The sequence below is a fragment of the Rhinolophus ferrumequinum genome, chromosome 16 (genome assembly GCF_004115265.2).
Source record: "Rhinolophus ferrumequinum isolate MPI-CBG mRhiFer1 chromosome 16, mRhiFer1_v1.p, whole genome shotgun sequence".
Lineage (NCBI taxonomy): Eukaryota > Metazoa > Chordata > Mammalia > Chiroptera > Rhinolophidae > Rhinolophus > Rhinolophus ferrumequinum.
Window position 1 is genome coordinate 28,175,035 of NC_046299.1, and position 21,339 is coordinate 28,196,373.

At 37.1% G+C, this 21,339-nt stretch overlaps 1 protein-coding gene across 3 annotated transcripts in view; it reads right to left on the reverse strand.

Moving 5' to 3' along the window:
* Positions 1-21,339, reverse strand: part of LOC117036262 (cytochrome P450 2C18-like) — a 34,628-nt gene that overhangs the window by 7,842 nt on the left and 5,447 nt on the right. For all 3 annotated transcript variants that reach the window (XM_033131064.1, XM_033131062.1, XM_033131063.1), the window contains exons 5-8: positions 19,040-19,200; positions 16,579-16,755; positions 11,506-11,647; positions 2,239-2,426 (exon numbers count right to left, since the gene is read on the reverse strand). In XM_033131064.1, coding sequence (XP_032986955.1) covers positions 2,239-2,426; positions 11,506-11,647; positions 16,579-16,755; positions 19,040-19,200 — 668 coding nt within the window. The remainder of the gene's footprint in view (positions 1-2,238; positions 2,427-11,505; positions 11,648-16,578; positions 16,756-19,039; positions 19,201-21,339) is intronic.

The window sequence follows — 21,339 nt, forward strand, 5'->3', positions numbered from 1 at the left end:
CAATAAAGTCCTGTCCCCCTTCCCCAATAAAATCTTAAAAAAAAAAAATAAAGAAGAAGAAGAAGAAGAAGAAGAAGAAGAAGAAGAAGAAGAAGAAGAAGAAGAAGAAGAAGAAGAAGAAGAAGAAGAAGAAGAAAAGAAAACATTGGGAAGCTACTAAGGCAAAAATTAGTTTCCAGGTTCCACAAATGGAAGAAGCTTGGAACGGTAAGCTGACATGTACAGTAGATTTTAAACTATGATAATATCCAATTCTGAAATGAGGCAGGAGGCGTTACGTAATCTATCTGACTACTGGGGGAAATATGAACACTTTGCCAGCGGGGAGGGATGGATGAATAGTCAGAATGCAGAGAATTTTTAAGACAGTGAAACTACTTTGTATTATACTACGACAATGATGGATACATGTCATTACAAATTTGTCCAAACACATAGAATGTACAACACCAAGAGTGAACCCTAATGTAAAGATGAACTTCAGGTGATAACGATGTGTCAGTATAGGCTCATTAATTGTAACAAATATACCAATCTGGTAGAGGATGTTGATAATGGGGGAAGTTATGCATGTATGGAGTCAGAAGGTATATGGGAAACCTCTGTACCTTCCTCTCAATTTGCTGTGAATCTAAAACTGCTCTAAAAAATTGTCTATACTTCTAGCTGCAGCAGCCATTGAGGAGCAGCAGTCACAGCTCTGTGTTACCCCATGGTCATGGGCTTCAACAAAGGCCACAGGTGACCGTGAGCAAGCTGACGAAGCACATCAAGTTTGTGCAGGACGTGATCTGGGGGCTTTGCTCCTTATGAGTGGCACACTGTGAATAGCTCAAGGTCTCTAAGGATAAGCAAGCCCTAAAGTTCATTGAGAAAAGCGTGGGGACATACATCTGTGCCAACAGAAAGAGAGAAGAGCTGAGCAATGTTCTTGAAGCCATGAGGAAGGCAGCAGCCAAGAAGGACTGAGCCCCATCCCCTCTTTGTGTAATATAACCTTTACATATAAAAAAGTCTATAAAAATTATACAAAAATAAGAGAAGAGGGAATACTTCCCTAATTTGATTTAAAAAACTATTCTTTTTTAAAAGCTGGTTTGTTTCTTTTATTGGGGAATAGTGTTTTTCCAGGACCCATCAGCTCCAAGTCAAGTTGTTGTTTTCAATCTAGTTGTGGAAGGTGCAGCTCCCTGGCCCATTGAGAATGAACCAGTGACCTTGGTGTTATGAGCACTGACCTCTAACCGACTAAGTCAAATGGCTGTCCCTAAAATATTTTTAAGTATACAAATATCATTCTCAATGATGAGATATTAAACTCCCCACCCCTTCCTGGATATCAGAATTGAAACAATGCTTACTATCACCACTTCTATTCAATACTATCCCACAAATCCAGTTACTGTGATAATGCATTAAAGAGAAATTAATGTCAAGACAACTGGAAAATAAGAAATAAAATAAATATTAAGTGAGATTGCAGAATTCTGTACAAAGAAATTACAAATAAGTCCACAAACAAATTATTAGCAATGGTAAATGAATTTGGAATGGTTGCTAGATATAAGGTCATCAAAATAATAAAATCAATTATATTTCCATATACCAAAAAGTAGAATTGCATTTAAAAAAATTATACAATATATAATAACATCAAAAATATAATTTCTCTAGGGAAAAAACCAAATAGATGTGCAAGCCACTGCACGGAAAACAAAACAATATTGAAAAATTAAAGAATGCCCAAATAAATTAGGAGCCTATACCATATCCTTTAAAAGAAATATTTAATGCATCATGATATCAAGTCTTCCTAAATTGGTCTAATATTACCCTGATAAAAATCCCAGCAGAGCGTTTTGGTAAATTTATAAACAGATACTAACATTCCTTTGGAAATATAAGTAATTATGATTACCCAAACAATATTAAAGAAGCTGAACAAAAAAATTGTACAATTGAAATCTATGTAACTTTACTAACCATTGTCACTCCAATAAACTTTAATTAAAAAACAAAAAAGAAGCTGAACAAATTTCTAAGACCTACACTGCCAGGTATAAATGCCTGTTACAAAGCTTATAGTCAAAACCAGAAACAACACAGTATCCACCAAGCTGTCACACATATGGTTTTTGTACTTCTCTCATCTTCTATTCATAAAGGACTGGACCCATATTGTGAAAATGGGAACTTTAAAACCACTGAAGTCAGTAGAAGAAGAGAAACACATCTTACCTTGGGGATGAGGTAGTTTCTGAATTTAACATCACGGGTCACCAAATGGGGCAGATTGGTGGGGACAAGGTCTATGTATCTCTGGGCCTCATGCACCACGGCATCTGTGTAGGGCATGTGGCTCCTGTCCTGCATACAGGGGCTCCGGTGTCTGCCAACCACACGGTCAATCTCTTCCTGGACTTTAGCTGATAAGATGCAAGTAAGACTGATGAAAAAAAAGGAAAATGCATACCATACCACATTTGCATACCCATTCAGGAATACGTGAAGCAATCCGAAGGTGTCCCAATGTCATTATAAATATCAGTTATATGCCCTGAAATATACCTAGACATTATTATGTATCATAATATAGATACATATGATTCTTATATAAGCTAGGCTTTGAGATACATCTGTGTGCACCTATATATTAGCATACAAGAGAAATAATGCAAATAAAAATTATGAAATGCTTCAAAATATAAATAGCATATTATTAACCCAAGAAATGACTGTCCTCAGTTCTGGTCAAGATGGAAGAATAGGTAAACACAGTGCACGCCTCCTTCCACGACCACCTCAAATTACAACCATACAGAACAATCATTAAGAATTGCCTAAAGTCTAGCTGAATAGCAGTCCTATAACTAAGGATACACAGAAGAAGCTATGTCTAGATGGGTAGGAGGGACAGAGATGTGGAACGAGCTGGACCCATACCTGCGTGTGGTGGTAAAAAATCAGAAGGGATATCTTAGCTGTGGAGGTTCCTGCTGAGGAGGGAGGGTTCCCAACCCTATACAAAGCCCCCCAGCCCAGGGTTTCAGTGCTGGGAAGAGAAGTCCCTGAAATTTTTGTTTATGAAAACCTATGCAGATTGTGGCTGATTGAGATAGAGTACTGCTCAAGTCCCAGGTATTCCTCATAAAGGGCCCACACCATGGACGTACTCACTGATGGACTCACCCACTCTGAGCTCCAGCTCTGGGGCAGCAGTTTGAAAGATACCAGGGACATACAGGAAGGAACTGAATTGTCTGCCTTCAGAGTGAGGGTTGAAGGGACAACTTTCTCCCAGACAGAAGTGCTGGCAGAAGCCATTGTTCCTTTGTTGAGCCCTTCCACTGTCCACTGTGCAGACACAGGTAGCTACCACATCTGAGTCTCCATGAACCTGGCTAACACTGTTTGTCCCACCCTGGTGATTCCCTGAGACTCTGCCCCAACCTACTTGTGTGCTCACTCAAGTTGCTTCCAGAGGCTTTTCCATACAAATGCCTGTCATGACTCATGTTGTGGACTACCTTAAAATCTCTCAAAGGTTCACAAACCCCAAAACAGCAGTATCTGGCCTTAGTGTGCCCTGTACCTATTGCTGTGTAGCCCCAAGCCTGGCACTAGAGGCAGCAGTTCTCAGTTAGAGGCTTGGCCTCTCTCAGGCACCTCTAAACCCAGCATAGGTGGCAGCCATTTGCAGATTGCTTTGAGGCTCATGTCAGGTGGCCCCTGGCAGGGCACAGGCTGTGGCTGAACTTGGCCTGCAGCAGAGCCCCTCCCAGGAGGCCCTGAGGCTGACATGTCTGGTGACTGGCTTCAATCTTAGCTGAAGCATGACCCGGCTGCCTCCAAGGATGACACAAAGGGCAGACTTGGCAAGCACCAGAGCCTTGCTAAAGTGAATTCTGCTCCATAGGGTCAGCCCCTGTTCAACAGCTTCTCCACTGTTGTCATGGCCAGTGTTCACAACCAATCAGCCAAGGGTCAGTCCCTCCCAGTGATGTGCAAATAGCAACCAAGGTTCAACTACAAGAGGAGGGCACACACAATGCACACAAGGGACACACCTGCATCATTTGCCTCAGATAACCAGGGAGACTGCGGCACTGGTCCTCACACAGGACACCTACTACATGAGACCACTCTACTAAGACTGAGAGACATAGCAACCCTATCTAATAAATAGAAACAAACACAGGGAGGCAGCCAAAAAGGAGAGACAAAGAAACATATCCCAAATGAAAGAATAGAAGAAAACTCCAGAAAAGGAACTAAACAAAATAGAGACAAGCAATCTACCAGACGCAGAGTTCAAAACACTGGTTATAAGGATGATCAGTGATCTCAGGGAGAACTTCAACAAAGAGATTGTATAGAAATATATGGAGACACAAAACATAAAAAAGAACCAGTCAAAAATGAAGAATACAATAACTGAAATGAGAATACATTTGAGGGAATCAACAGTAGATTAGATGAAGCAGAGGTACAAATCAGCAATTTGGAAAATGAGGTAGCAAAAAATACCCAATAAGAACAGCAAAAAGAAAAAAATAATGATAGCAAAATGAAAAATGAATTTAAAAAAAAAACGAGGATAGTTTATGCGGCCTCTGGGACAACATCAAGTGTACCAACATTCACATCATAGGGGTACCAGCAGAAGAAGAGAAAGAACAAGGAATTAAATAACTATTTGAAGAAATAGTGATGGAAAACTTTCCAAATCTGGTGAGGGAAATAGACATATAAGCCCAGAAAGTGCAGAGAGTCCCAAACAAAACAAACCCAAAGAGGCCTACACCAAGACACATCATAATTACAATGTCAAAGATTAAGGCAAAGAACCTTCAAAAAAATTATTTGTGGAGGGAGGGCGGGGAAAAAAAATTATTTGTTTACTTTTTTCAGTAACACTTGACATTCAGTATTATTTTAGATTAGTTTCAGGTGCACAGCATAGTGGTTAGACATTCAAAGAGAGAATCTTAAAAGCAGCAAGAGAAAAGCAGTTAGTTACCTACAAGGGAGCTCCCATAAGGCTGTCAGCTTATTTCTCAACAGAAACTTTGCAGGCCAGAGGGGACTGGTACAAAATATTCAAAGTGATGAAATGCAATGACCTACAACCAAAATTACTCCACCCAGCAAAGCTATGATGTAGAATTAAAGGACAGAAAAGGAGCTTGTCAGACAAGAAAAAGCTAAAGGAGTTCACCACCACCAAACCAGTATTACAAAACATGTTAGAGGGACTACTTTAAAAGGAAGAAGAAGAAAAAAATAGGTAGAAAATATGAATAATAAAATGGCAATAACTACATATCTATCAGTAATTATTTTAAATGTAAGTGGATTAAATTCTCAATCAAGAGACATAGATAGGTTGGCGGAATGGATAAGAAAACAAGACCTTTACATTGGCTGTCTACAAGAGACTCACTTAAGATTGAAAGACACACACAGACTGAAAGTAAAGGGATGGAAAAAGATATTTCATGAAAATGGAATGGGGAAGAAAAGCTCAGGTAGCAATACTTATACCAGACAAAATAGACTTTAACACAAAGGCTGTAACAAGAGACAAAGAAGGACCATAAACCTACTTCCGGGTATTTATTCAAAGATACCCAAAACACTACTTAAAAGGGACACGTGCATCCACATGTTCATTGCAGCATTATTTACAGTAGCCAATATATGGAGACAATCTGGGTGTCCATAAATGGATAAAGAAGAGGTGGTACATATCTACAATGAAATATTATACCCCGCCATAAAAAAAGAATGAAGTCTTGCCATCTGCAACAACATGGATGGACATGGAAAGCTGAGTAGAGTAAGTCAAACAGAGAAAGACAAATGCCATATGATTTCACTTATATAAGTGGAGTCTAAAGAAGAAAACAAATGAACAAAACAGAAACAAACTCATAGACACAGAGAACATTTGATAATTGCCAGATGGGAGGGGGTTGGGAGGAGGGATGGAAAAGAAGAAGGGATTAAGAATTACAAATTGGTAGCCACAAAATAGTTATGGGGATGTAAAGTACAGTATAAGGAATATAGTCAATAATAGTGTAATAACTATATATATGGTGTCAGATGGGTACTAGATTTATTGGGGTGATAACTTCATAAGTTATATAAATGCCTAATCATTATGTTGTACACCTGAAACCAATGTAATATTCTACGTCAGCTGTAATTGAAAAATAAAAATTTATTAAAGAAAAAAAGAGATGATTTGTCCTCACAGAAAGAAAAACAGGAATCAAATATTAATTTCATATTAAAAAAATGATGCTTAAAGATCAAATTCTATAACTGATGTACTCGTATATGCATGCATGGTTTGTGTGACTAAATATAGTGACTAAACACACAATAGTGTTGTGTGTATGTGTATTTATATGCATCTTGCGATGACACTTTCTCTCATCCTCACACTCTCCCAAAGGCAGCCACTTTGAAACTTTCTAGCATTTTCTTATGAAATTTACATTTCTTACTTCTAAATGATGATTATTTCTATTACTTTTTTTTATGAAGGGAACTAAAATTTGTTGTTACAATTGTACTAATTGTATTCCAGACACAGCATTAGACCCACAAAAACATATATTATTCTTAATTTTCTTAGTTTTTTTTTTTCTCTATTTCTTGATTAATCCAGTTTAGGCAATTTGGGCTTACATCTCAACCACCACCCCATACAAAATACACACACCCAGAAACAGAGTCACACACACACACACACACACACACACACACACACACATACATTTCCCCCTCAATTCATTTTCCCCAATAAATTTATATCACAACTTTTTATTACATCAATATCCATTGTTTATATCATTGTGACTATAATAAATATTATACTGGTAAGAAAACTATGATTATGTTTCATCTTTTGTATCTTCTTGGTCTTACAAGTGCCTATTTCAATACCTAAATTTTCTAATTTATATTTTTAAAGATTTTTATTAAAAAATATAGCTAACATACAACATTATATCAGTTTCAGATGTACACCATATTTGTTCAACATTTATATACCTAGAGAAGTGATCACCATAATTCTAGCAACCATTTGACACCATACCATGCTATCACAATATTATTGACTATATTCCCCATGCTGTACATCACAGCCCCATGACTTACTTGTTTTATACCTGGAAATTTGAACGTTTTATTTCCCTTCACCTTCCCCCCTCCCCTTTTAAAATTTTCAATTACAACTAACACTCAATATTGTTTTATATTAATTTCAGGTGTACAGCATAGTGATTAGACATTTGTTTCATTTGATCCCCCTGACTAGTCTGGTACCCACTGGCACTATACATAGCTATTACCATCATATTGACTATATTCCCTATGCTTCACTTTACATCCCCATGAATACTTTGTAACTACCAATTTGTACTTTTTAATCCCGTCACCTTTTTCATCCTGTCCCCCAAATCCCCTTCCATCTATCACCCCGATAAATCTAGTACCCATCTGACAACATACATAGTTATTACAATATTATTGACTATATTCCTTATGCTATACCCTATATCCCGTGACTATTTTGTAACAACCCATTAGTACTTCTTAATCCATTCCCAGATTTTACCCACCCCCTCAACCCCTGTCCCATCTGGCAACCATAAAAATGTTCTTTGTATCTATGAGTGTGTTTCTGTTTTTTTTTGTTTGCTTATTTTGTTCTTTAGATTCCACATATAAGCGAATTCCACATTGCATCTGTCTTTCTCTGTCAGACATACTCCATTTAGCACAGTACCCTCCAGGTCCATTCATGCCACCGCAAATGGCAAGAACCATTCCCTTCCATGGCCGAGCAATAGTCCATGGTATATATGTACCACCTCCTCTTTATCCATTCATTCATCGATGGACACCTAGGCTGCGTCCACATCTTGACTATTGTAAATAATGCTGCAATGAACATATGGATGCACACGGAATTCCTCAATTTTAGATGTCAATTTAGAATTATTGCAAATGCTCAGATAATGTTTCAAATCCCTAGTAATAATTTTCTAATATTTGGAAAACCTCATATAATTGATCATTGTCTTTTGTTTTTGTTGTCTTTTTTCACATCTGCTTTTCTCCACTTAGTCCATTTTAAAACAGATGTTTTCTCTGCCTGGTGCCTAACACTCTCCCTAAAACTTCCATTCTCCTATGAGATCTCCTGATTCCTGGAGCCCATGACTTCCTCTGACTTGATTTCAGATATTTGGATGAAGCATATCTTCCAGTATATTTCTAAGAATATAAAGCAGCAATTTAAACAAAATAAATTAGAGGATAAGTATTTTGTGGGTTTTTTTTTTTTTGCCAACTTGTAAATCTGAAACATATCTTTTAACTATTAATACTCAAGATGATAGTTGAGAATTCTAATGCCATATATGACCTAATGTATCTCTGAAAGTTTCTATGAATTTCTCTTTAATCCTGGTGTTCTGAAATTTTATGATCCTCTGTCTTGAAGTGGATATCATTATTTCATTCACTGTGCTGGGAATTTGGTGAGTATTTTCTATCAAAATGGCAGAAGATGGAGGTCCTATCTCTGGAGCTGTTCATTCTCTGGCGTATGCATCTGGCTCCTGAATTTTAGGAACAGGATGTAGAAAGGAGCGAAGGGTCTCAGAATTCAAGTGGACTCTTAATTAGTCTTTCTTTTCAGCCCTACAGCTCACTCTTTCCCGTTTCTGCCAAGTGTCCCTGAATGCAGGGCCTCTTAAGTTCAGTTTCTTTAGAGAGTAAACCTCCCTTTCCTGTGGAAGGAAAATAGTTACCTGCTAAGAGAAGTTGTAAAAGGAGTGCGGGCAGGAAGAGCCTCCCATTTTCCACTGCATTCTCCCTCTCTCTTGGACACATTCTTCCAATACTACGCCTTATGAGATTGTAGGGGCATGAATTGGCTTGTTTGCTCATGATAAATCTTCCTTTTTTGACATTTAGGTTACCAATTCAGTCCCCTATGTAATTGGGCTATCAACCCTCCATCTGCTTTCTATGTTTCAGAAATTTCTTAAAGACTTGGTGACTGTTTGTATGCTCTTCTTCTCCAACGTTTCATAAAAGATAAAACTATTGACCCCAAAGAAATTTTTATGGCAAACACCATTTTTTCTGGACTCAGACTTCTAGAATAATAAAATTCCTTTAGAAGAGTGATGTCAGTACAAGAAAAGAAAATTACAGGCCAATATCACTGACAAATATAGATGCAAAAATCTCAACCCCAAACTAGCAAACCAAATTCAACAGCACATGAAAAGGATCATACACCATGATCAACTCAGATTTTTCCTTGAGTGGTTCAAAATATTCAAAACAATATATATGATACACCACATTAACAGAATGGATAAAAATCATATGATCATCTCAATAGATGCAAAAAAGTATTTAATAAAATTCAAAATCCTTTTATGATAAAAACTCTCAGCAATTACATACAGAAGAAATATACCTCAATATAATAAAGACCATATATAACAAGCCCACCTTACACCCATATGACAAGTTTTATCACCTTACACCTGTTAGAATGGCTATTATCCTCTTAAGAAAGATAAGAGATAAGTATTGGTGAGGATATGGGAAAAGGAAATCCTTGCACATAGTTGATAGGAATGTAAATTGGTACAACCATTATGGAAATGGTTGACTCAGGTGACTCAGGTGGTTGGAGTGCCGTGCTCCTAACCCTGAGGTCACCCCTTGGATTCCCACATGGGCCAGTGAGCTGCGCCCTCTACAGCTAAAATTGTGAACAAACGGCTCTCCCTGGAGCTGGGCTGCTGTGAGCAGCTGGAGGTTGGCGTGAGGTGCTGTGGGCTGCCGCCCGCTGCTGTGCTGCCATGAGCTACTGTGTGCTGTGAGGAGGGACTGGTGGCCAGCGTGAGAGGCCAGTGGTCAGTGTGGGCAGCCGGCAGCTGGCAAGTGGCTGCCGTGAGCTGCTGTGAGTGGCCCACCGACAACTGGCGACCGACTGCCTCAGCGGGGAGGCGGGGGGCGGGGGGCCGGGAGAGTGCAAGGCTCATAATACCAGCATGGGCCAGGGAGCTGTGTCCTACACAACTAGATGGGGGGAGGCGGAAGAGGGGGGAGGAAAAAAGGGGGGGAAGAAAACGTTATGGAAGTTCCTCAAAAAATTAAAAATAGAAATACGAAATGATCCAGCAATTCCACATCTGGGTATATATAATATCCAAAGAAAATGAATCAGCATCTCAAAGAGATATCTGCACTTCCATGTTCATTGCAGTATTATTCATAATAGTCAAGATATGGAAACAACCTAAGTGTCCATCAATGGATGAAAGATAAAGAAAAGGGGATATATATATATATATATAATAGAATATTGTTCAGCCAATAAAGAAGGAAATCCTGCCATTTGCAACAACGTGGATGAACCTAGAGGATATTATGCTAAGTAAAATAAGCCAGACATATAAAAAGGAATACTGTGTAATCTTGCTTATATGTGGAATCTGAAAAAGTTGAACTCATAGAAGCAAATAGTAGAGTGGTGGTTGCCAGAGACTGGAAGGTGGGAGAAATGGAGTGATTTTAGTCAAAGGATTATAAGTTTCTGTTACAAGATGAGTAAGTTCTGGGGATATAATGTACAATATAGATCTACAGTTGACAATAGTTAATAATACTATATTGTATACTTGAAATTTGCTAAGGGAGCAGATATTAAGTATTGTTACCACACCAAAAACAAAAAAGAATCTTAACTATGTGAGATGATAGATGTGTTAATTAGCTTGATTGTGATAATTATTTTACAATGTATATGTATATGAAACCATTGTGTTGTACACCTTAAATATACATGATATTTATTTATTAATTATATCTCAATAAACCTGGAAAAAATAAAGTTGTTTAAAAAGGAAAAAAATTCCTTTAGGCCTATCTTCAGTCTACATAGCATGTATCTTTTATAAATACTTTCCAGACTGTGGAAATTTTCTCAGGCTTTCTCAACAAACTTCTAGAATTTCCACAAATATAGTTCCCATCTTCACTACCCTAGCATTAGAACACTGCATATTCAGAATAAGGAAATATTTCTGTGAGAACATAACTACCATTCAAAGTGGCCTCTTCCTAAGAAAACTAAGATTCAATCCTAGGCAAATTTATGCTAGCTATGCCTGCTGCAAATCCTGTCCCATGAAATGCAGACACTTATGGAAGTTTTTTATCATGAAATTCACCACTTTATTGCTTTTGCTATGGCTCACACTGTCTTTACTTCTCTCAGTCATCCTATCTGGCTATTGTGCAAATTTGTCTCACATTTACCTATTTTTCATATTTGGAGAAATTAGCTGGTGGTACAGAAATTTCAAGAATGAAGCTTCTCTAAGAAGATGGAATGCACTAGCAGTGTCCTCCCAACATCTTTTCTGAAATCCCCCTGGCCCGCCATGTTGGGCCTACCTGTGACCTCCGGGTGCTTCAGCAGGAGCAGGAGAGCATATCTCAGCGTGGTGCTCGTTGTCTCTGTCCCGGCTCCAAACAAATCCGTTACAGTGGCTATCAAGTTTTCAAAAGTAAACTCCAACTGTGGATTGTGCTTCTCCTAGGAATAATTTGATGCAATTATTTGACAGTTTGCCAGCATACGTAATTACAATAAATCCCAAATCACTCACATTGTTAAGCAAACTAAGTCCAGCAAACTAAGAAACTGGAGAGTGTAGTATTAAAACAACAACCACCACAATTGTATGGTATGGCAAAGTGTGTAGATGAGTTGACCAACCTTCAATTCCTACCCCTTTAATACTTTGCTTGCCTAAAAACTCCATTTCCCAACCTCTTTTGCAGTTACATTGGCCAAGCAACATATTTCTCGCCAATAGCTTGCTGATGGCACGTTCTCTTTCCTTCTTACTCAAAACAGAGACGAAGGTGGAGGTGGTATAGACATCACCTTGGAAAATGAGTATGCAAGCATTAAGATGAAGCCTATATGCATCTTTTTTCTAAAGTATGCTTTAGAAAAAAGGAAGGCACTTGAGTCTATCATACTTCAGGGCAACTGTGCTAACCTAGATTGTCCAACATGAGACTCCCTACAATAAATTAACCCATTATTTCTTTAAACTATTGTTAATCGGGTTTTCTCTGGTTGGTAGGTAAACACAATCTTAATTGACAGAAATGGGTAAATTAGAGCCCTATCTTGAAAGGTGTTTATAAGCCAGGATCAAAAGTTTACAGTTCTCTTCTGTTAAAGAATTTATGTAGACTCCATATGCCTAAAGACTCATTATGAAATTGAAAATGGGCAAAAGTGAACATGGCAGCATATCCCAGAATAGATTATAGAGAAAGAGTGGATTCACAAAGTCACTGGGGCCCACCACTGCAGCAGTCCCCCCTTACCTGCAGATCTGCAGGGGATACATTCCAAAACCCCAGTGGATGCCTGAAACCGTGTATAGTACCAAATCATGTGTGTGTGTGTGTGTGTGTGTGCATTATTATTATTATTATTATTATTATTATTATTATTATTATTATTTTCTGTTCATGTCTTCCACACACAAATTTAATGCCTTTTCCATCTTAAATAAGTACTTATAATGCACTGTGGCTGTAACTTTTGCAATTTCAGGTGCAAAAGCCAAACTAACACAAATTTCTTTTTTCTTCTTCACAATTTCAAGAATAGAAGGAAGATTCGTTATTACTACAGATCTGCTTTAGCAACCTCAGCATACAATTTTTTTTTCTTTCCTTGTTAAGTAGAGAATTTTCAACTTTTCATTTAAAGGAAGCACTTTATAGCTTCTTTTTAGCATATTGCCAGCATCACTACTCCTACACTTTGGGGCCATTATTAAGCAAATTAAGAGTGACTCAACCACAAGCACCCTGACATCAAGACAGTTGATCTCATAACCAAGTCGGTTATTAAGTGATAAGCAGTGGATAAGCATATGCTGGACAAAGGTATGATTTACAACTTGGGCAGGGTAGAGCGGGAGGGAGCTGGACAGTGCGAGATTTTATCATGCTACTCAAACTGGTGTGTAATTTAAAACTCATGAATTGTTTATTTCTGGAATTTTTCATTTAATATTTTCAGACCACAACTGTCTGTGGGTAACTAAAAAGCAAAATTGTGGATAAGTCGGGGGACTACTATATTGTATTCCAGATGTGAGGCAATAGGCAACTTGGTCTAGGAATGAGTGGAGGAATTAATAAGAATATACAAATAGAAAAAAACACTACAGACAGGAAGACAGAGAATTTGAGCATTCACTGTACATATGGAGATGAAGGAGAGAATAAGGGTCGCGCAGACGCTGAGGATAAGGGACTGAATGAATAGAGCTCCCATCAATTGAAAGTTGGAGAGTAAAAGCACTTCTAATGCTTTTAGAAGGACAACTAATGATGACTTCAGATGAGATTTCTGTGTCCAATGTAATGCAAAAATTGACTCTAAAAATAGGAAAGTTGGAAATATTGACTATGGAGGTCATTAACATGCAAAAAATAGTAATTTCTTCCTATCCAATCCTCTAGACAAGCATTTATTTAATAAAGTTCTTATCATCTGCAAGTGACCTATGGCATAACTAATATTATGTAATCAACTCCATTAAGACAAACTATAATAACTCTTTCAACAGCTGTCCATGCTAGGAAAAGGTAATCATCCCAGTGGTTACATCAACTTCACATGGTTTTGTAAGCTTGTCAACTCAAAATTACTCTACGGCCAGGAAGGAGAGTAGACCACTTACAAACCATTATTAATATTTCTCTCTGTTCAAGTGAATTTGAACAGAGAAGAATTAATATTTATGCACACATAGCCAATCAAAAATTAAGCTAGCCTATATAAAACATTGTCGAAAGAAATTAAAGAAGACCTAAGTAAATGGAAAGACATCTCACATTCATCTCTTGAAAGACTTAAAATTGTTAGATGGCATTACTCCCCAAATTGACCTATAAATTCAACATGATCCAAATCAAAATGTCTGCTAGCTTCTTCACAGAAGTTGAGAAGGTTATCCTAAAATTCATGTGGAAATGTGAGTGACCAAGAACAGATAAAAGAGGAGCAAAAAAAAAAAAAAAAAAAAAAAGTGGAGGACTCATACTTCCTGATGTCAAAACTTACAAAACAGCTATCATAATCAAGATTGTGTGGTGCTGGCATAAAGCAACATACATAGATCAGTGAAATAGAATTGCAAGTCCCAAAATAAACCTTCACATTTACAGTCAATTGATTTTCAACAAAATTGACAAGACCATTCATATGGAAAAAATTGTCTTTTTAACAAATGGTGCTGAGACAACTGGTTATACAAAAGAATGAAGTTGGACCCATACCTCACAATATAATCAAAAATTGATTTAAAATCGATCATAGACCTAAATGTAAGAAATAAAAGTATAAAACTCTTAGAAGAAAACTTGGGGTAAATCTTTATGACCTTAAATTAGACAATAGTCTCTTAGATATGATACCAATAGCACAATTAACCAAAAAAATAAATAAATAAATTGGATTTCACAAAATTTAAAACTTTTGTATTTCTAAAGATGCTATCAAGAAAGTAAAATGGGAGATGGAGTACAACATAGGGAATATAATCAATGAAATAGTAACAGCTTTATTACTATTCCATTACTATTCCAATAGTAACCTCTGACTTCTGTCAGAGGGATAGAAGATTGGGGGAGGTTTTCACTTTGTGAGGGGTGTAAATGTCTAACTGTTACACTGTTTTGTACACCTGAAACTAAAAAAAATGTTTTTAAATAGAAAAAAAGAAAGTAAAATGGGGTCAAATATATGGTGATGGAAGAACTGTCTCTGGGTGGTGAACACACAATGTAATATGTAGATGGTGCATTATTGAAATGTACACTTGAAACCTATATAATTTTACTAACCAATGTCACCTCAATTAAATTTTTTTAAAAAGTGAAAAGACAAACCACAAAATAGGAGAAAATATCTGCAAATCATACAGCTAATAAAGGACTGATATCTATAATATATAAGAACACTTGCATCTCAATAATTTAAAAATAATAATAGCCAAACTAAAAGATGGGCAAAGGATTGGAAGACATTTCTCCAAAGAGATATAGAAACGGCCAAAAAGACCATGAAAGATGCTGAACACCATTAGCCATCAGGGAAATGCAAATCAAAACCACAATGAAAACCCACTTTACACACCTCCTGGGATGGCTAGAATCAAAACAACAGATAATAAAAAGCATCAGCAAGGATGTGGAGAGATTATAACCTTCATACATTGCTGGTAAGAATATAAAGTGGTACAGCCAATTTTATAACTAGGTTTTCTTCTAAGAGTTTTATATTTTCAGCTCTTACATTTTATCTTCGATCTGTCATACTTCCTCCAAAGGTTAAATATAAAGTTATATGACCCAGCAAGTCTACGACTAGGTAAATATTCAAGAGAAATTAAAACATACATATACACAAAAACCTGTACACAAATGTCCATAGACATTTCATAATAACAAAAAAATCCACACAAAAAAAACCCAGAAACTACCAAAACGTCCATCAACTAACGAATGGATATATAAAATGTGATTTTATATATCACATTTATAAATAATTAATAAATTAATAATTAATAATTAAATTAATAATTAATAAATTAATAAACCATTAATAAAGGAATAAAATACTGATATATTCTGCAACATCAATGAATCTTGAACATATTATGACTAAAGAAATGAAAAAAGCTCACAGCAGGTCCTTGAGATTCATTCTCATCATACAGATCATTCCACAGAACTCCCAGGAAAATTTTCCCCAGTAATTATTTGCATCCTACTCTTGTTCTGGTTCATATACAAAACTAATCAAATCAAAACTTTTCATGCTGACATTCATTCCGGTTTACAGTTACTTGATGGACCCCAACTTCCAACTCTGTATCTATCCACATTCATTTTCATTTACTTTATACTTAGTTAAGTTTTCTCTCTTCCATCCATCTAATTTCTTTGCCACCACACACCTCTGGACCTCTCATTGTACCATTCTACCAATCTGAAATTTCCTTTCCTGTCCCTTATTGCAAATATTTGAAGTGCTACATCAATCCTCAAGATATGCAGGAAGCCCACCTTTCCTTCTCACTCTCCCACATACTGCATGAAATGATGACACGCACCTTCATTTTATGGCTCAATATCTCATATTGTCTAACTTATTTGTATTTCCATTTCACCTGAGCTGTACATTCTATTTCTCCTCAGGTAGTTTATTAGTACCTAATAAACGGGGTCTATGTATTCCGGTTATTGAATGATTTAATTTTAAATCTTTCATGATGCTCAATCCAGATCTATGTATACAATAAGTACCTAAAGTATTCATTAAGTATTTCTTGCCTGACCACTTAAACATTTCCAATAAGTACAGAACTAATCAATGAACCAAAACACGCAGACAAACACGTAATTGATCTGTTATTAACATTTTACCTGTTCCATTTTGATCAAGAAACAATCAATGAAGTCCCGAGGATTGTTAATGTCCAGGGTTGCTTGGTGTTCCTTTATTTTCTCCAAAACATAACTTCTTAAATCGGCAACGTTTTTAAGTATTTTGTTATGACTTCCTGGGAGATAATCAATGATAGCAGGAAAATTATTGCAAACCTTAAAGATTAAAAACAAAAAGTTATTAAATTAAAAACATGTTTTGAAGACATAACGGAGGTGAATAAAAAGTGGTCCCTATCTTCAGGAGGAGCATTTCATATTGTACATGTAAAGTCATTCTCCGTGCTGATAGAGATATTTAAGGGAGAAAACGCTGACCAGATGAGAAAAGATGATAATATTTTCCCACACCTCATACATCAGCCTTACAGTGTTAAAACATCTTTATGTCAATTCTCTCATTTTTCACATTAATGTTTCTCTACAACCTTGAAATATATAGAATGGCATGAATTACTACTACTACTGTGATTCACATTTAACAGACGAGGATAGGAGCTAATGGAGTTTGGGCAACCTGATATAGAACACGAAGCACTCACTCCCTGCTGTTGCTACTATTACATAGCAGCCTCGGAAATAGAATCACTATTTTCTAACTGGGAGGGGTACAAAAATGCCATGAAACCCAACTCAGCATTTTATGGATAAAGTATTTATGCACCACAGCAAGTAAGTGACCTCTAAGATCACATAATCTTATTTAGGCAGAGTATAACATGTATCAGCTCAGCACAGGGCAAAATTGTGATGTTTATGGTTCATGCACCACAACTCCAATCATTTTGTCATTCATCCCAAGCTCAATTATCTTGTCAGCAAGGACCCCCACCAGAGCATCAAACACCCCAACCTAGTCAGTGTTCCTGGCAGCATGTGTGGTCCCAAACATTTTCCCTCCATGAAGGAAATATTCTCTTCCTTCCTAAATTGAGATGTTTTGCCAAATCATGCGATGAAGAAGCCACTAAGTGGGACTGGAGGACCAGCCTTAAAGGCAGTAGAAGACTTTCAGCCACGGCCTGGGTGTTCATTGAGTGTTATCACCAAAGTAGTTCATGGAAACTGGGCTTTGAGGTTTGGTGGAAAAAACCACTGGCCAAAGAGCCAATGTGTTTGCTTTCCAGCTGTATATTTGGGCATTTCTTTTCTTATCTGTAAAATAAAGGGTTCAGTCATCTTTTCCAGATGTTCACTCCATGACACTAAGCTCTGGGCAGGACTACAGTATTCAAAACATTCACTTCACAGAGCAACAGTAGCAAAAATGGTGCAGGAGACAGCTCCAAAGGCCTGAGTCTCCATAAAAACATCAAAAAATCAAGCAAACACTGTCAGAATCAACTTATCAGAACACTAGAGAACAAATGCTTACAGCAATCAAATGAAAGGCAACTGAATCAAGAAAAAGGCAACTTAAAAATAGTGGGAAAGCTTTGTGTCATTTCCCCCCTCCCCCATACCCCACTTCTCCTTAGCTTGGCAGTGGTCTTAACAAGGTCAGCTTCTTATGAGGGTCCCTGGTTCCTAGTTCTGGAGGAAAAAGAGCAGACCTCACTCGCAAAGAATTGTGTTTCTGTTCTGACCTGTCTGGGGCAACCTGAAGGACTGATACAGGCACTTATCTTTGTTTCATCTAACTTAGAACTCAGGATAGAAACGCAGCAGGGATGTCTCAAAAACCTTGCAAGGTGAGTGAACATCCTGCAGCCACCTGAGGCAAAAGATTACAGTTAAGGCATAAAATAGTGCACCAATACCCTGGGAAGAAAAGCTGGGGAGAGAGTATCTTTGGCAAATTAGGGCCTTCAAAAGCACCATGTATCCCGAGAAATCTACAAAGCTTTGTACATGCCCAGGACAGGACCTGGGCTAAAAAAAGACCTGAGGAGACCCTAAGCTTTCACTTCTGGCTAATCTCTAAGCTCAGCGAACAACAACTGAAGACTAAGACACAGCTGAAAATGGAATGGCTAAGTGTTGAAGAAGTTCCCCAGCACAGAGCCAATCTGGAAGAGTTGGTTTCCTTTGCTTTCCTTTCCCTTCCTTTTCTTGCCCTTCCCTTCCCTTCCCTTTCCTCCCTATCTTCTTTTTGGCTCTTCACATTCAACAAAATCTCTATCAAAACACTAGATGCACAGAAGCTGAAGGAACAGAAATTTCAGAGACTACACATAACAAAGAAGAGACTGCAAAAATAGTGTAGAAAAGTCACTAAATAAACAAACAGCTGCAGCCTATAGGCCAAAAAGAAAAGAAATGAAAAACTTATAGCAAGCAAAAGAGAAAAAAAAGTCTGATTTCCAAAGTTGCTGTATTATAATACCCAACTTGTCCAGTTTGCCAATATTCATTTCACAGCTTGGTCCATACAGAATTTTGGATTTGTCAGAGCAAAGAGCATAAATGATTTCTCAGGAAGGGAGGATCTTGACCTCACCTGGATCCAAGGGGAGCTCATAATCCTGAAGTTTTCATTGAATTTTTCCAGCAAGTTAAGAAAATCCTGGTCTGTATAATCAAAACGATTCTGGAAAATAATGGAGCAGATCACATTGCAGGGAGCACAGCCCAGGATAAAAGTGGGGTCACAGGGTGAAGCTAAAGAATGGGAAAGATTTATAAAATGCTGTTAAAATATAGATGTAAAAGTCTTTGTTGTTCATAACAGGTAATGGTAATTTTAGAATCTCTAAAGCAGTGTCTACCTGGAAATCTCCTTATCAGCAAAAATTTCAGGATGCTTCAAATCAACACATCACTTTTCCCTTAAATATGAACTGACCATTCCATTCTAGCTTGTTGAATAATGGTTTTCCAAATAATCCACTTACATCACTGCCTTGTTTACTTGATTCTGACCCAAAGTGTCCATTATTTTGAACACCAAAGGAAAAAAAATTAAAGAGACCACTCTTTAAAACACCTAATAATTCAGGTTATCAATGCAGAATCACATCTCTCTGGTAAGCTTGTAGACAATTAAGCATTGATGTAGGAAGGAAGGAAATAGTTAGAAACCTGGAAACCTTTTATATATAATAAATAGTTGAAGGAACTGCATGTAGAATAAACAAAGGGAAAGATTAAAGAGAGAAAGATTATGGAGAAATTCAGGTATCTGATGGAAAAAGGTAAAAAGCAAAAGCCATCCATGTTGTATGTGAAGAAAAACTAACACAAATGTTACAAATCAGAAGAAGATAGAGTTGCCTAAAATAAAAGTAAAATAAGAAATCTCCATTTCAAACTGACATCACACATAAGGCAAACAAATTAGGTTAAACTGATAAATGGAGTCCTTTTATTTCTTTATTGCAATGTAGGAAAAAAAAATAGAATTTCCTGGTCTAGGAAATAGTGTCCGTCATAACCAATCAGGCCCCACAATTAATTTATGTAGACATAGGCTGCTCATTTGTGGAATTCTGGGATATTGATATATCTAGCCATCAACAGAATATTGTATGTTATTATAAATTTTTTATTGGACCATCATTTAGGTCAATTCCATCATTTTACATTCAAATTACAGCAGAGGAGAAATTTTCTTTTAGTGGGCAATATTTAAATGAAATTGCTAAAATCAAATGGTCAATAAACTTTATAAGCAAAAAGCCCCCAAATTCATATCACAGATGTAATCAAGGGTGACTTAAATCAAAAGTATTGTGAAGAAATAAATGATAAGGAATTAAATAATAGGAAACCTGTTTAGCTAACTGCTCCTATGCCTGGCTCCTTTTCAGCTGAAACATGCTAGGACACTAACCTTTCAGAAAATCTTTTATTTTAGAAGGTAAGGGGACAATTTGGGAAAGACTTGAGAATTCTTTGCCTGTGTGATTCACAGCTAAAATGTGATTTTTAATCTTTCCTTTTATTTCTTTTGAGAGAGAATTAAATAACAGGGTAATTTGGAATCCAGACTGAAAATCAGACTCATGGTGACAAGCACTTCATAGGTCATTAGAGCTGGCAAAAAGTAAATAATTACCATAAAAGTTCTAACCCAAAATACAATTTAAAATGCACTTGGGATTTTATTTTTATTCGGATGGTGAGACCAATAGATCAGGAGACAATAGCCATTGAAAAGACAGTTTGCTACTCTCAGTTCCTGAGAGGAGGGGACGCAACTTGCAGGGCTACATGGGGAAACACCAAGGCTGGTTAAGAGGCAGAAGGAACTAGGGGAAAGTATGGGCCAAAGCCTATGCTGGAGTTTCCATGGGAAGGAATGAGCAAGGCCCGGTAGGTATGCTTAGTAAACTTATGATTGGATAGTTTGAAAAATTTGGGGACGGGAGGGGAGGGCTCTGGGATATAGGGGTGGCCCCTAGTTGTTCAGTAACTGGTCCTGGGCTGATTTCAGGCAAGGAGAATATTGGCTTGGTGTGTGAGAGTCTGATAAAGGAGGTGACCAGGCTATGGGCTTTGGATAGTTTGGTTTACAAATCGAAGGCATGTTCACAGACAAGATATTTGCTCTATTTAAGAATTAGCTAACCCTGAGAGGGGTAGTGGCTCTCTGGGTCTGCAAGGCCCCCAGGATGTCAAAGCATCATGAAACAGAGAAAATTAAAAAGACATGATTAATATACCAACACAGGGGGAGAGGAATATAAGGAAAGCTGAAAACAGAGCCAACTAATAGGGACAGCAGGGTAAAGAGTTGTGTAATTTTCAGGAATATGCTACAGCATCTATTTCTTAAAATACATAAAACAATATAGTAAA